General features: G+C 33.2%; 1 protein-coding gene across 1 annotated transcript; it reads left to right on the top strand.

Annotated features, from left to right (window-relative positions):
* The first annotated feature begins 1,078 nt into the window (after nt 1-1,078).
* On the top strand, nt 1,079-8,712 carry LOC136975536 (sodium-dependent organic anion transporter-like). The gene is made up of 7 exons (XM_067270609.1): nt 1,079-1,280; nt 1,361-1,566; nt 1,814-2,018; nt 2,090-2,350; nt 2,422-2,572; nt 3,000-3,078; nt 8,697-8,712. Exons 1-6 carry the CDS (start codon nt 1,122-1,124, stop codon nt 3,062-3,064), a joined length of 1,047 nt encoding a protein of 348 aa, XP_067126710.1. The 5' UTR covers nt 1,079-1,121; the 3' UTR covers nt 3,065-3,078; nt 8,697-8,712.
* Nucleotides 8,713-13,138: the final 4,426 nt, after the last annotated feature.

A 13,138-nucleotide genomic window follows, 5' to 3' on the forward strand; every position in this document is an offset into this window, starting at 1 on the left:
CTGAAAATCGTGCCGATTACCGGCGATTGCGGTTACCAGTGTTCCGATTAACGACTCTCTATTATATGTAGTAAGTTACCAACCCCTATATTAGAATATTATTATATCAATCAATTTGTCAATTATTTTCTGTGATAACACTTCAGTTAAATTTCAATTTAGCGCCATCGATTTCCTCTGAAATGGTACTAAGTGTATCGGTAAATTGCAGTTCTCCAAACCAATGGCAAGCTGGTCTCTTTTGGGGATCAGAAGTGTGAAGCCTTTTCAGAATATTTGTACGGCTTCTGCTACCACTTTTCACATATAGGAAGTCTTGTCTGATAAGTATGGTGGCTGGACAATTGGGCTTCTTGTTCTGTTATCCGGTGGCATCTCGAGCCGAACCTTTATTTGTTCCTCTTTTTGGGATCAGCCTAAAAATAACCATACACTATCTAAAAATGAAACTTTTATTTTTATAAAGTTCATAACTTAGAATTGAGTTTGAGTGTTTCAAGATAGCAAATTAAAAGAAACTTATTGGAAGACTATGATTTTAGAGAAGAATCTTTTGCCAAAAAATTCGTCACAATACTCGTCAATACGAGAAGCAGATCAGAGGTCCGTAAAAGATGATCATTTCTGCCAGATAGTTACTACAGGATGTTATATTTAGCGATGAAAAAAAGTGATGGAAACAAGTGAATATGGATGTTAAAACTATTTGACACCTCCCTGTAGCTTTTAATAATAGAATTTAATTGTTTAGGGCATTGGAAACTACTTCTGGATCTAACAAGTTGATCAAAAAATTGATGTGGAATATTCCATATGAAAAGTACATCGATGTTCATGAAAATGTTATGAATTTATAATCATAAGTTATCGCGTATTACGTAAATTTGAAGTTATTAATATTTTATGAACAGTGTTTATTCAAACATAGAAATTCCTAGTTCTGCTGCAGTTTTTATGGGTATTATATAAACATTTATGATTTTTTTCAGAAATTTTTCTAGAATTTCAAAAAATAGTTATAGAAATCTGAAACTTGTTTTTGTAATTTTGTAATTCTGACAATTAAATGCAGGACAAAATTATTCACCAAATTTGTATTTATTTCTTATTCTAAAGTAGGTATGGAAAACAGTACCATAGATTTTCTTGAAAGAAATTCTACTAATAATACCAGTGAATACTATATTAACCAACATCTAAAAAATGCTATAAATATTCTTTCAATATTTATTGTGATAATCACAATGATTGCTATTGGAGCGGATATTTCTTGGAATCAGGTATTCACATTTTTCAACTCTCTCATCCTATTAATTTATTCTTACGAATATTTTAAACAATATATTTTATATACAAATAGATTTATACAGGCATTCGGAAACCTATTGGACCTGCCATTGGACTCTTTTGCCAGTTTATTGTAATGCCATTAATTGGATTTCTTTATAATATTATATTTCAATTCGAATCAAGTGTTGCGGCTAGTTTGCTTATTATATCCTGTTGTCCCGGAGGTACAATTTCCAATATCTTTACGTATTATTTGGATGGTGACGTCTCACTTAGGTATGTTCGAATCATTTGATTATTTATCTGCAGTGTCAAAACTAGCTTTTCACGTGCTCTGTGTAAGATTCTATTTTTGACTTCCTCTTTCTTGGAAAATATATATATAACAAATACAATAAAAATAATACTGATCATTTTTAATACCCCGTTTTAGGCACCCTCTTTCTTCTGCGCACCCGTTGCACCTGCCTAGTTACGGCATTGTTTATATTTGCATTTCACATTTATGTTTATAATATTACAGCGTGACTATGACTACAATATCTATCGTGGCATCTCTAGGCATGATGCCTTTGAATCTTTGGATATATGCAAGGAATACAGGAGCTTATAACTTAATAATACCTTATGGCAATATTGCATTATCGCTATTAATGATTGTTTCCCCCATAACAATGGGCATGATCATAAAATGGAAAGCTCCTAAGATATCTTCTTATATCACTAAGGTATGTAACACTCTTTGAAACCTTTTCATTGTTTATTTTAATCATCTTACTTGTTATTTTTTTGTTAACAGTGGTTAAATGCTATGGGTATGATTTTTGTCATAATTATTATAGTACTATTGATAATTATCTACAAACACATGCTTGCTACAGCATCATGGAAAATTTTTGTATCTTGCACATTTTTACCCATAACTGGAATCATAATTGGATATGCTTTAGCATTAATTTGTAAAAGGCCCAAATCAGCTTGTACCGCTGTAGGTATCGAAAGCGGAATTCAAAATTATGCTGTGGCATATGGTATTATTCTGTTATCCTTCGATATCAACGTACGTTTCTTATTTTAATTTAATTAAGATTTATGAAATCTCTAATTAAAATAAGAATTATCATTTTTTAGAAAGATGCCTCAATTTTTATATTTCCAATGTTTTATGGAATATCTCAATGTTTCATCTGTTTTACTCTATGTGTAATTTACCATTTTGTGAAGAAGAATTGGAAAACTTCACAGTTGCAAGATAGTAGTCTCGGTGAAAAAGAAGACGAAGGTAATAATTTTAATAAACATTTAATTTATATTTATTTTTTGTATACTTCGTGTTCATGTACCACAGTTTCCTCGATATAAGAGATGTCAGATAATAATATATATGTATGTGCATATTATAAGGTCCTCTATAAACATTTTCTGTAATTGAATGTATTTAAAGTATTGTAACTGTACATCTTATGCACTTGAAATTGCGACACATAGAACTTTATTTTGCGAGGCCCAAAATCGCATTTATTATGTATTAGTTTCGTTTGATTTCATTCGTTCAGGGCCAAACCTACAGTGAGTATGTTTAAAACTGCCCTCTTAGTGCTCACATTATAAAATTTTTCATTTTTAATATAATTATTTTTTAAGTTCTATGGTATTTAAACTATGAACATATTATCACAATAATTATTTTCAAATTTAATTTCTTACAGTTCAAAGATCGGCACTAATGTCTTCTCAAGATTCATCAGAAAACAAAATCGTTGTGACTAAATAAGAAATGAATATATGGTACGTGTATATACCCCCAACTCCCAATTATCCGTGTGCGGGTTATTGGTTTTGTGGATAAAAATATTAGAATTACTATAAAATGACAAAGTACAACAAGCAACATTCAGCTTTTTTTCCTCGTTCAACTGTCAATTTTAAGTAACGGAAGTGAGGTGATTCATTAGCCCTGTTAAAATTTCAATTTCTACACGATATTTTTGAAAATAGAGGAAATCTGCATTGTATGTTTATCGACTAAATACTGTATACATTCGGTTTATGATACTTGAAACTCGCATCGCTGATAACGGAGTTGAGCTGTATATATACAGGATGTATTTTTTTATCTTGAGACAATGAAATAACTTAATTGGATCTCATTATTTTGGATCTCATTATTTTGGGAAAAAGGCATAGACAAAAGTTGTAGGTTGTCGAAGGGCCAATCAATTGGTGACCTTGGATGTGACCTTGACCTTCAAGGTCGTTTGAGGGTCGTGTTTTTTTCAATACTTTTGGAACACATACTTTTGACCCCGGCAATGGGAAGAGCGGGAAATTTCAAAACCGGATATCCTTATGGTCTAGGTCAAAGGTCAAGATTATTTTAAGGTTTAAATTATAAGCTTTTTCTAATGGGAAATCATACTTTTTATTAATGGAATAGGCAGGGAGGTAAAAGACCTTACATTTACATGGAAAGAACGGGAAATTTCACAAATCAGCTTCAAAGTTCAAATTTGAGTACCCCAAATTTGAACTTTGAAGATCATTTCAAGCGTAATAATTTTAAGCGTTGCTCAACAAATGCATCGAAGTAGAAGGGCATCATTTTGAACATTTATGGTAAAATTTTTCCCCGAAACCAACATTTCAAGCAATGGTGAAAAGTAAAGTGACTCGTTGAAAACAAGCATTGCGATAGTGAGAAACAAGGGGACTCGCTGGAAATAAGCATTTCAATGGGAGCAGAAAACTACCATGTCAACGTCGTTACTCCTGGGTAGTGCTAAAAGTAGTGAATGCTTTTAAAGTTCAAAGTAATAAGGTCATGAAAAAATGTAACTTTTACCTCCCTGTCTATTCCAGTAATAAAAAGTATGGTTTCCCATTAGAAAAAGCTTATAATTTGAACCTTAAAATAATCTTGACCTTTGACTTAGACCAGAGGTTCCCAATCTTTTTCGGTTTTGCGGCTCCTAAATAATGGATTTATTCGCGGCGCCCTTAATACATCAGATTTTTTTCTAAATTTTTGACTTTCTTGAAAAATTGGAAAACTTTCCTTTTCAAAAGCGATTATCCATTTAACAGCGAAAAATTAAAAACAGATACTTACTATTTTCCTTGGGATAATATAAAATATCTAATTTCAACTGTTTCGGCAATATCTATATTGAGACTGGACAACCAGCATGTGGTTAGGTTAGTTGAAAAATAAATTAAACACGAATTTTAAATTCACAAACAATTTATTGAACGTTCATTGTTGATTAACATTATTAAAATTATTAATGGGATGGATGGGCTCGATGTTCACTACACAACTTCTCAAATCTCGGAATAAAATTAGATATGGCGACCCTCATTTCTCGTTCAACGTTAATTTTCGAGCGATATTTACTTTTTATTACTGCGACTGCCGAAAACCCAGCTTCGCACAAATAGGATGTTGCAAACGGAATTAATATTCGTAGAGCTTTACCACTAAGCAGTGGATATTCCTCTTTTACTGATATCCAAAAATCAGAAAGTTCCATGCTACCAAATTTTAACTTTAAAGTATTATCGCGAGACAAGTCAATAAGAGATTCTTCTTCTAAAGAAGTAAATTCAGATGTAGTCTTGGCTCTAAATGGGTCTTGAATCCATGTAAATTTATCAATATCTGCTTTAAAGTATTTTTCGAACTTTTTTATAAGCTCTGATAGGTGATCAACAAAAATGGATTTTATATTGTAAGACAAATTAATTTCATTGGAGGTTACAAACTGGTGCAACGAGGGAAAACAATCACTGATACACTCTTTATTAATTTTTATTTTCCATAGCTGTAATTTTTTTCTGAAAGCTGAAATCTTTTCTGTTTGCTTTAAAATGTGCATATTGCGTCCTTGTAAGGAGAGATTCAACGAATTCAACTTTTCAAAAATATCACATAGGTATGCGAGTTTAATCAAAAAGTCTGTTTCCACAAAGTGTTTGGCATACTCGTGTTTTTCTTCTTCAAGGAAAGCGTATATTTCTTGCCGTAATTGGAACGTACGAGACAACACACCCCCGCGAGAGAGCCATCGTGAGTGGCAGTAGTACAACAAAGATGTGTATTCGGCTCCCATATCTTCGCACATTTTTTTAAAAAATCTTGCTTTTAGTGGCCGAATTTTTATATAGTTTACTATATTTACTACACGTTCTAAAACTATATTTAGTGGAGGACTCATATACTTTGATGCAAGTGCTTCTCTGTGAATGATGCAATGGGTCCAAAGTGAATCTGGAGTTTTGTTTCGAATAAGCGCCTGCAATCCTCCATAAGAGCCGGACATTGAACGACCACCGTCAGTACAAACACCAACGCACTTTGTCCATTCTAAATTATTTTCAACCATAAATATATTCAGGATCTCGAACAAATCCTGAGCCTTTGTACTTCCAGTAATACTTTTACAAAAAAGAAGGTCCTCAACGATTGAATTACCATCTAAGAACCGTACGTAACAAATCAAGTGTGCGTCCTTATTATTATCTGTGGCCTCATCGAGTTGCGATCCAAATTCACTTCCTTTTAATTTTTCAATTAATTGTATATTAAGATCCTCCCCATGTGCCGAATTCTGCGACTAATGGTATTGTTAGACAAAGGGACTTTTGAAAGCAGTTTTCCCGCCGACTCGCCAATCACAATGTTCACTAAATCTACAGCAGCCGGTAGAATGAGCTGCTCTGCGATGGTATGGGTCTTTTTACACTTAGCAACTCTATATCCCTTTCCATGCTGGCGATCTACAGCAAATAATTGAGTGGAATTTGTCATGCGCCGCATTTTTTGCAGTTTTTGGATAATTTTTAAATCGCGATATTTCGCTTCAAAATCGCGCTATGTTCAATCTTTTTTTGTGTTTGATTAAGAACATATCACAGTTTACGATTGTTTAATTTTTAGTTCAATAGAAATTTAAAATAATATTAAAATTTGAAGCTTACGAACAAAAGAAAGAAATAATTAATTTACAGAAAATCGCTAAATTTTGTACATTTGTTAGTTAGATACATCTGTCTTCTTTTAAATAAAAGAAACCGCAGCTCTCTCTCTAGCTAGAGCGGGGGAGAAGTTATTGCCGTTATTTACACTATGTCTCTAATTACTTGGCAGAGAGAGGGGTCGATTGTTATCGTAAAGCCACACGTTAAAGTTTATAATCATATATTTCTGCTTAAAATAGTGGATATTCGACACTTTTTTTATATTTTTTCAAGGCTTTATACAATAATACACTAAAATAAGCGATTAGTTAAGTTTTCCTGCAATTACGCAATATCCGGAAGTAATGAGTTTTTCGGTAAATTTTTCAGATAGAAGCTTTTGATAAGAAATCTTCCTGTCTAAGTAAAGTTAAATAACATGAAAACTAGTAGAATTACGGCTCTAAAACGATGAACATAGCTATCTTTTAACGTTTGTTTACATTCTGACTTTAATCACGTGGATTGGTTCTTCGCGGGAAAATCCCGACCAAATGGTTTAAAAAAAACTCTCATTCGTTGAAGTTGATTCAATCATAATACAAAATTACCAATTAGAGCGTAATAGGCGTAGAAACAAAATTTTTAAAGCCAATTAACAGCAAGAGATCTTCCATAGATTTACTATTGGGAGGTGGAGTTTCCTGGGAATATTTATTGCTAGATAGTTTTGAAAACATATTTACTAGCCGAAATATTGTAGAATTAGCTAATTTAATGTCTAAGTACATTAAATTAGTTAATTGATGCTAAAAAACGATTTAAAAAGCGGATTTATTGCGATTGTTTACATTTTACTTGGAAGGTTGAAGACGGGACTTTTCGCGGCAAATTTTTCTTTCACAAGTCTGTGATTAGTTAAAGTAATGTCAACAAAGACAGAAGATACCCAATAAAACTGTAGAAGGAGTTTCCCTTTGATTGTTTTCAGTCAACTGTGTAGTTAACTGGGAAGATTTGCTGTAGAATAATAGGGGGTCCATTTTACCGAAATATTTATGGCCCAGGGGTGATCAGAAAACACTTTTTGGCTTAAACAAAGTCAATCGACCTACAGAAGAGCGAATCAAAGCTAAGATCGCTGGAAAATCGAATATAACGCAAAATAATCGAATTTTTTGATTAATTACGCCTAAAGGCGTACGCCACATCACGAATTAACGGCAAGTCACGTGACATACGCCTAAAGGCGTATAACCGCATGGAAAGGGATATGCAACTTTGTATGATGCTAGCAAAGCATTATTTGGTATTGACATATGCTTAAAAATGCTGCCTTTATGTTGTTTTAATTCAATTAACTTTTTGGTAAAAAAGTCGCGAGCTGTACCAACAAAGTTAGAATGGTCGGTTTCTAAATGTCGTTTTAACTTACTTGGAAGCATACATTCTGGTGCCAAAACTTTCATACACAACACACACTGTGGTCTCTCCTTATCATTTTCGTTTATTGATGTAAAGCCAAAATCCAAATAACTGTCGTCATATTTACGACGTTTTCGCCTCTCGAAACCCATGCCACTTGTTTCTGGAACATCCTCTCTAGATTCAGCACTATCTTTATTATTCGAGTTATAATAAGAATTTGTCCATTTTTAGCGTGATCATAAAAATAACTTTTGAAAATTAACTTAACCACCACACTATTTAGTTAGTCGTTAGTCCAACAAACAAAAACTAATGCGAACACTAAGATGGTGACAACGAATGAACAGAAATTCAACTCGCTACTGCGCTACCCACGCTTAGCGGCTAGCTCCACACGCAAGTTTTAGTGATTAAACCACAAAAGCATGGGTGGGGAAAGAAAACAATGAAAGACTCGAAAGTTGCTAAATTCTTGGAATTTTGTCAGCATACACTATTGTTGGCGCAAAAATTCGAGAATTGGAAATTCCAAGAAAATTGCCGAATTGTTTAATTGAATATTTCGCGGCGCCCTTATGACGGCATCTCGGCGCCCCGGGGAGCCGCGGCACACACTTTGGGAATCACTGACTTAGACCATAAGGTATATCCGGTTTTGAAATTTCTCGCTCTTTGCCGAGGTCAAAAATATGTGTTCCCATTGAAAAAACAGACTTGACGTCAAGTGACCTTGAAGGTCAAGGTCGCACCCAAGGTCACCAATTGATTGGCCCTTCAAAACTTTTGTCTATACCTTTTTCCTAAAATAATGAGATCTAATTAAGTTATTTCATTGTCTCAAGATAAAAAAATACACCATGTATATATACTGCAGTTCATTTAAAACCTCTCAATATTTTTTGTTATGGCTTACAAGGGTATATTGGATTATCCGTGTCTTCTGGTTTTTTCGGGCAAAATCAGCACAGATAAAATTTTACTTTAAATTGACAATATTTATTAGAACTTAAATTTATTGACAGGATCGTCAACTACAGTAAAGATGAAACGAATACTTGAGTAATCGATTTTCCAGGAGATGTTTTAAACAACTTTCCTCATGTTCAAAACTCTTCACTTATGACTTTTTGTATTACAATATAATTGTGAAGATCCTCATTAATTCGGTAGAAAAAATAATTCACTTTTGTTCTGGGCGGGATATTATTGAATTAATCTTTGAATAAATGAATCTATTGAATAAATTAATCTGAAGTTTTCATGAACATCCAGAGTTTTACTCAACTAAATGTTCTTTAAAAATATCACAACTAATGTTTTTTAATGTAATAATCACAATATCCAATCAAATGTTATGACTGGCAACTGCTCTTTAGCACATTCAATATCGTACCATGTAACAGTAAGCTTGAAAAGTACTGTACTACCGTGTGTTTGCTTATTTTGTTTTTCAGTTCTGTATTCTTCAAAACTATCTATTCTAATACAGGCATTTGTATGTGAGGTTAAATTAAGATTCGTGTCAGAAGTAATTCTTTTGCTTCAATCTCAAAAACTTTTCTAATTTATATATGATATTGGGAAGCAGAAAGTAAAAAATGCCGTCCAAATTTGTCTTCAAGAACATTCGTTTAAGTCTTTCCAGAAAACTTTATTCCCTGTTTTACTAAGCAATAATTACATAGTTCTAATAAGGAATAGATTGTATGGAGCAGTATATGATGAGTCTATTTTTTCAATTTTCCAGTTTCGCATTTCATATTATCCCATCTTGTAGGCTCACCAGTGACGAGTGTATTAAACTACTGAACGTTGATAGTTGGTCTTGGGTTCGTACCTGACTAACGGGCAAGATTTTCCGGGATTTCTTCACCTGTGTAACGTATAATGGGAACAAGTTTCCTATAGAAAATCTTTCCGGGAGACACTCTTCTGGGAAAATTGGCTGTGTTACGTTTCGATGTCCCATTAAACAGAACGAAACCAAATTATTATAGCCAATACAGAAATTTGTTTAAAAAAATAAAATTTTCATTATTTGATTCATTAATTCAAGCTTCACAGAATTTATTCTTCGGACACCTACTCCTAAACAGATACTTTATATTCACACAAGATAAAAATTGGATTTTGGACTAACATCAACATTTTTTAATATTAATTTTCGTCCATAATTTGGTAATTTACGCTATTGAACAAGCTCTAAAAGACTTATTATATTCTTATTAAATATTTGAAGAAGGATTGGTGAAATAAGGCCAATGGGCGGTCTACCGAGTGGACACATACTCTTGGAAACAAGTTCCTATTTAGGTGTTAGACACATGAAAATTCAGAAAACTCCGAGTAGGCGCACTGTAAGACACAAACCCACGATCAAGTTCTTTTGTGGTTTTATCTACTTGACCTCTGGTGGAACATATTTATGACTCTATATAAAAGAGAAGCAAAAGTAAGGGAAAAGGTATTCGTTCACAAAAATTATGAAAAGTGTGTTACACTCACTTTACAACATGTAGGCCTTCAAAATGAATTACGTTATACAGTTTTGTCATCGAAGACAGAAATATATTAGCAACAAAAATTTCTTCGAGAAAACCTTTGAATTCCATAATAGAGGAAGTCAGAGACAGCCTATCAACACCTGAAGGGCTACAAAGACTTTATTTAGTAACTAGCAGACCCGGCCACGCGTTGCTGTGGCTCAAAATGTATCTATTATAAATGTATAACGCCTCCCCCGTGGGGGAATTTCAAAAAATCTTTTCTTAGTGTACATTCTCTTGACGTACCCTATTAAAACGCAATCAAACACGCATCTAAAATAGTATAATAAAAGTCGAGTTTTTCACGGTAAGCCTTAATCCTGTCCCTTTTCCCCGCTGGGGAATATCGAAAAATCCCTTTTTAGTGTATATTCTGTTGACGTAACCTATTAAAACGCAATTAAAAACGCAAAAAAACCGCATCTAAAATAGTATAATAGAAGCCAAGTTTTTCACGGTAAGCCTTAATCCTGTCCCTCTCCCCCGCAAGGATTATCGAAAAATCCCTTTTTAGTGTATATTCTGTTGACGTCACCTATTAAAACGCAATTAAAAACGCAAAATACCGCATCTAAAATAGTATAATAGAAGCCAAGTTTTTCACGGTAAGCCTTAATCCTGTCCCTCTCCCCCGCAAGGGATTATCGAAAAATCCCTTTTTAGTGTATATTCTGTTGACGTCACCTATTAAAACGCAATTAAAAACGCAAAATACCGCATCTAAAATAGTATAATAGAAGCCAAGTTCTTCACAGTAAGCCTTAATCCTGTCCCTCCCCGTCGCAAGGAAATATCGAAAAATCCCTTTTTAGTGTATATTCTGTTGACGTAACCTATTAAAATGCAATCAAAAACGCAAAAAACCGCATGTAAAATAGTATAATAGAAGCCGAGTTCTCCACGGTAAGCCTTAATCCCGTCCATCTCCCCCCAGTAGGGGGAATTTAGATGTGTATATTATATACAAACACTTGCGTATTCGAATGCAACGTTGTGTCAAAATTCAAAAGGAATCGGTAGGAACAAACAAACGTTATATTTTATTTATATAGATAGATAGAAAATGATCTGCTTTAGTCCATTCTAACAGAAAAGCATAATGCCTCACAGAAAAGCCAACTTAGGTCGTCAGAAGTTAGCGCCATCTGTTGGACATGAAAGCCTTAATCCATATATAAATATATTTTTGAAAGGGGGAAATAGTGGTCTTCACATATGCCACAAACCTTTGCGGGAGTGTATTAAACAACTTCCCAAAGTTTCATGGCAATCGGATAAATAGTGTGGTAATGCATGAAGGACAGAACACACACACAGACAGACATACATTCGTTTTTATATATATAGACAAGAAAGGATCTACATAATATTGAAAGTAGTTTTCAAATTGTCATCAAATTCTGTAAGACATCCAAATGATTCAATAAGTGTAGACGCCTGGGTGAGTGAAATGAGAGATGGCAGTGATGATTGTGTGTTGTTTTATAAACCACAAGATACGAAATGTGAAGAATATCTTCATTTAGCAAAATCTGGCTTTGCTTTAACAATTTATGAATGATGGTTAGGCTTTTTTGTTAGAAAAATATAGAAATGATGCTGTGTGTATTAATGGGACCCACGGACTTAATATTTATGATTTTGAATTAATATCACTGATAATAATTGATGATATGCGACAAGGTTTTCCTTGTTCTTTTTTGTTTAGTAACAGAACTGACAAGATATTACAGATCTTTTTTATAAGATTAAAGAACGAGTAAGCTTCTTATCACCAAACATATTTATGTCAGATATGGATGATTCATTTTTCAATGCTTGGGTGCATGTTATGGGGGACCTGCTCAAAGATTATATTCTTCGTGGCATGTTGACCGTGCATGGCGCAAGAACCTCTGTAAAATAAAGTCTAAAGAGAAAAAGACTGAAGTGTATAAAATCATATGATCACTGATGCAAAACAAATGAAGAAACTTTTAAATTAATTTCAGCAGCAGCAGTGATAAAGTTGGTTGATGATCCTGAAACAACTAATTTTGGACAACATTTCAAAGAAAGCTACATGAAAACTGCAAAATATTGATCTTATTGCTACAGACTACATTGTGGCCTAAATACAAATATGCACATAGAAAGTATGTATGAGTGCAAGGAAAGAGAGTAAAGCGCCTGGATAAAACCATTCACGCTTTAACGACTTTTAATTTTAAGAGATAAGATGTATGATAGAATCATTGTCATGTGTAAAGGAAAAGTAATAAGCAAGCTTTCTGATCTAAGAAAAAGGCAAAAAACTAGCTTAAGCTTTTGCAAAGATCTTGTTATAATAGAGGATAACATGGAAAATTCCTTTATCAAATGTATCAGATCTATATAATTGCTATGGTAAAAGAAAATTGTGAATGTCAAATAGTATGTAATGAGTGTAAATCTTGCATTCATATGTACACTTGCACATGCATTGATTCAGCTATCAAATTTCATATGTACAAACACATTTATCTTGTTTGCCAATTGAGAGCTGAATCAGTTTCAAAACAGTGTGAAGGACACCAGGGAGAACTTCTTGTATGGGAGAATAACGATGAAAGAAAAAAAGAAGTGTTATTAGATCACATAAGCAAAAATATAAATAATGATGAACCAAATACATTAAATACGAAAGTGAATATAAAAAGAAAAAATGCACTAGTAGTATAGTATTATACCAGTTTTTCAACATTGGCATTCCTAATATTAGTATATTGTTCTATCAGGGATAGATCTGGATAGGATAGGAAAGGAAAAATAGGATGATGTCCATACTATAACCACTTGACATTTTATTTATTATAAAAATTACATCTGGAGATTTGGTTCTATCTGCCCTTATGAAATGGAAGAGTATTAAATATGTTACCATTTAATGTTGAATAATA

The sequence above is a fragment of the Centruroides vittatus genome, unplaced genomic scaffold (assembly GCF_030686945.1).
Source record: "Centruroides vittatus isolate TY-2023 unplaced genomic scaffold, ASM3068694v2 contig_374, whole genome shotgun sequence".
In the NCBI taxonomy this organism is placed as follows: domain Eukaryota; kingdom Metazoa; phylum Arthropoda; class Arachnida; order Scorpiones; family Buthidae; genus Centruroides; species Centruroides vittatus.

What these genes read in the sequence shown, in the direction of transcription:
- LOC136975536 (XM_067270609.1), top strand. Translation starts at nt 1,122, where the DNA reads ATGGAAAACAGTACCATAGATTTTCTTGAAAGAAATTCTACTAATAAT. An exon ending in GATGGTGACGTCTCACTTAG is followed by an intron (nt 1,567 to 1,813) that starts GTATGTTCGAAT and finishes ATAATATTACAG; the next exon opens with CGTGACTATGACTACAATAT. An exon ending in TATCTTCTTATATCACTAAG is followed by an intron (nt 2,019 to 2,089) that starts GTATGTAACACT and finishes TTTTGTTAACAG; the next exon opens with TGGTTAAATGCTATGGGTAT.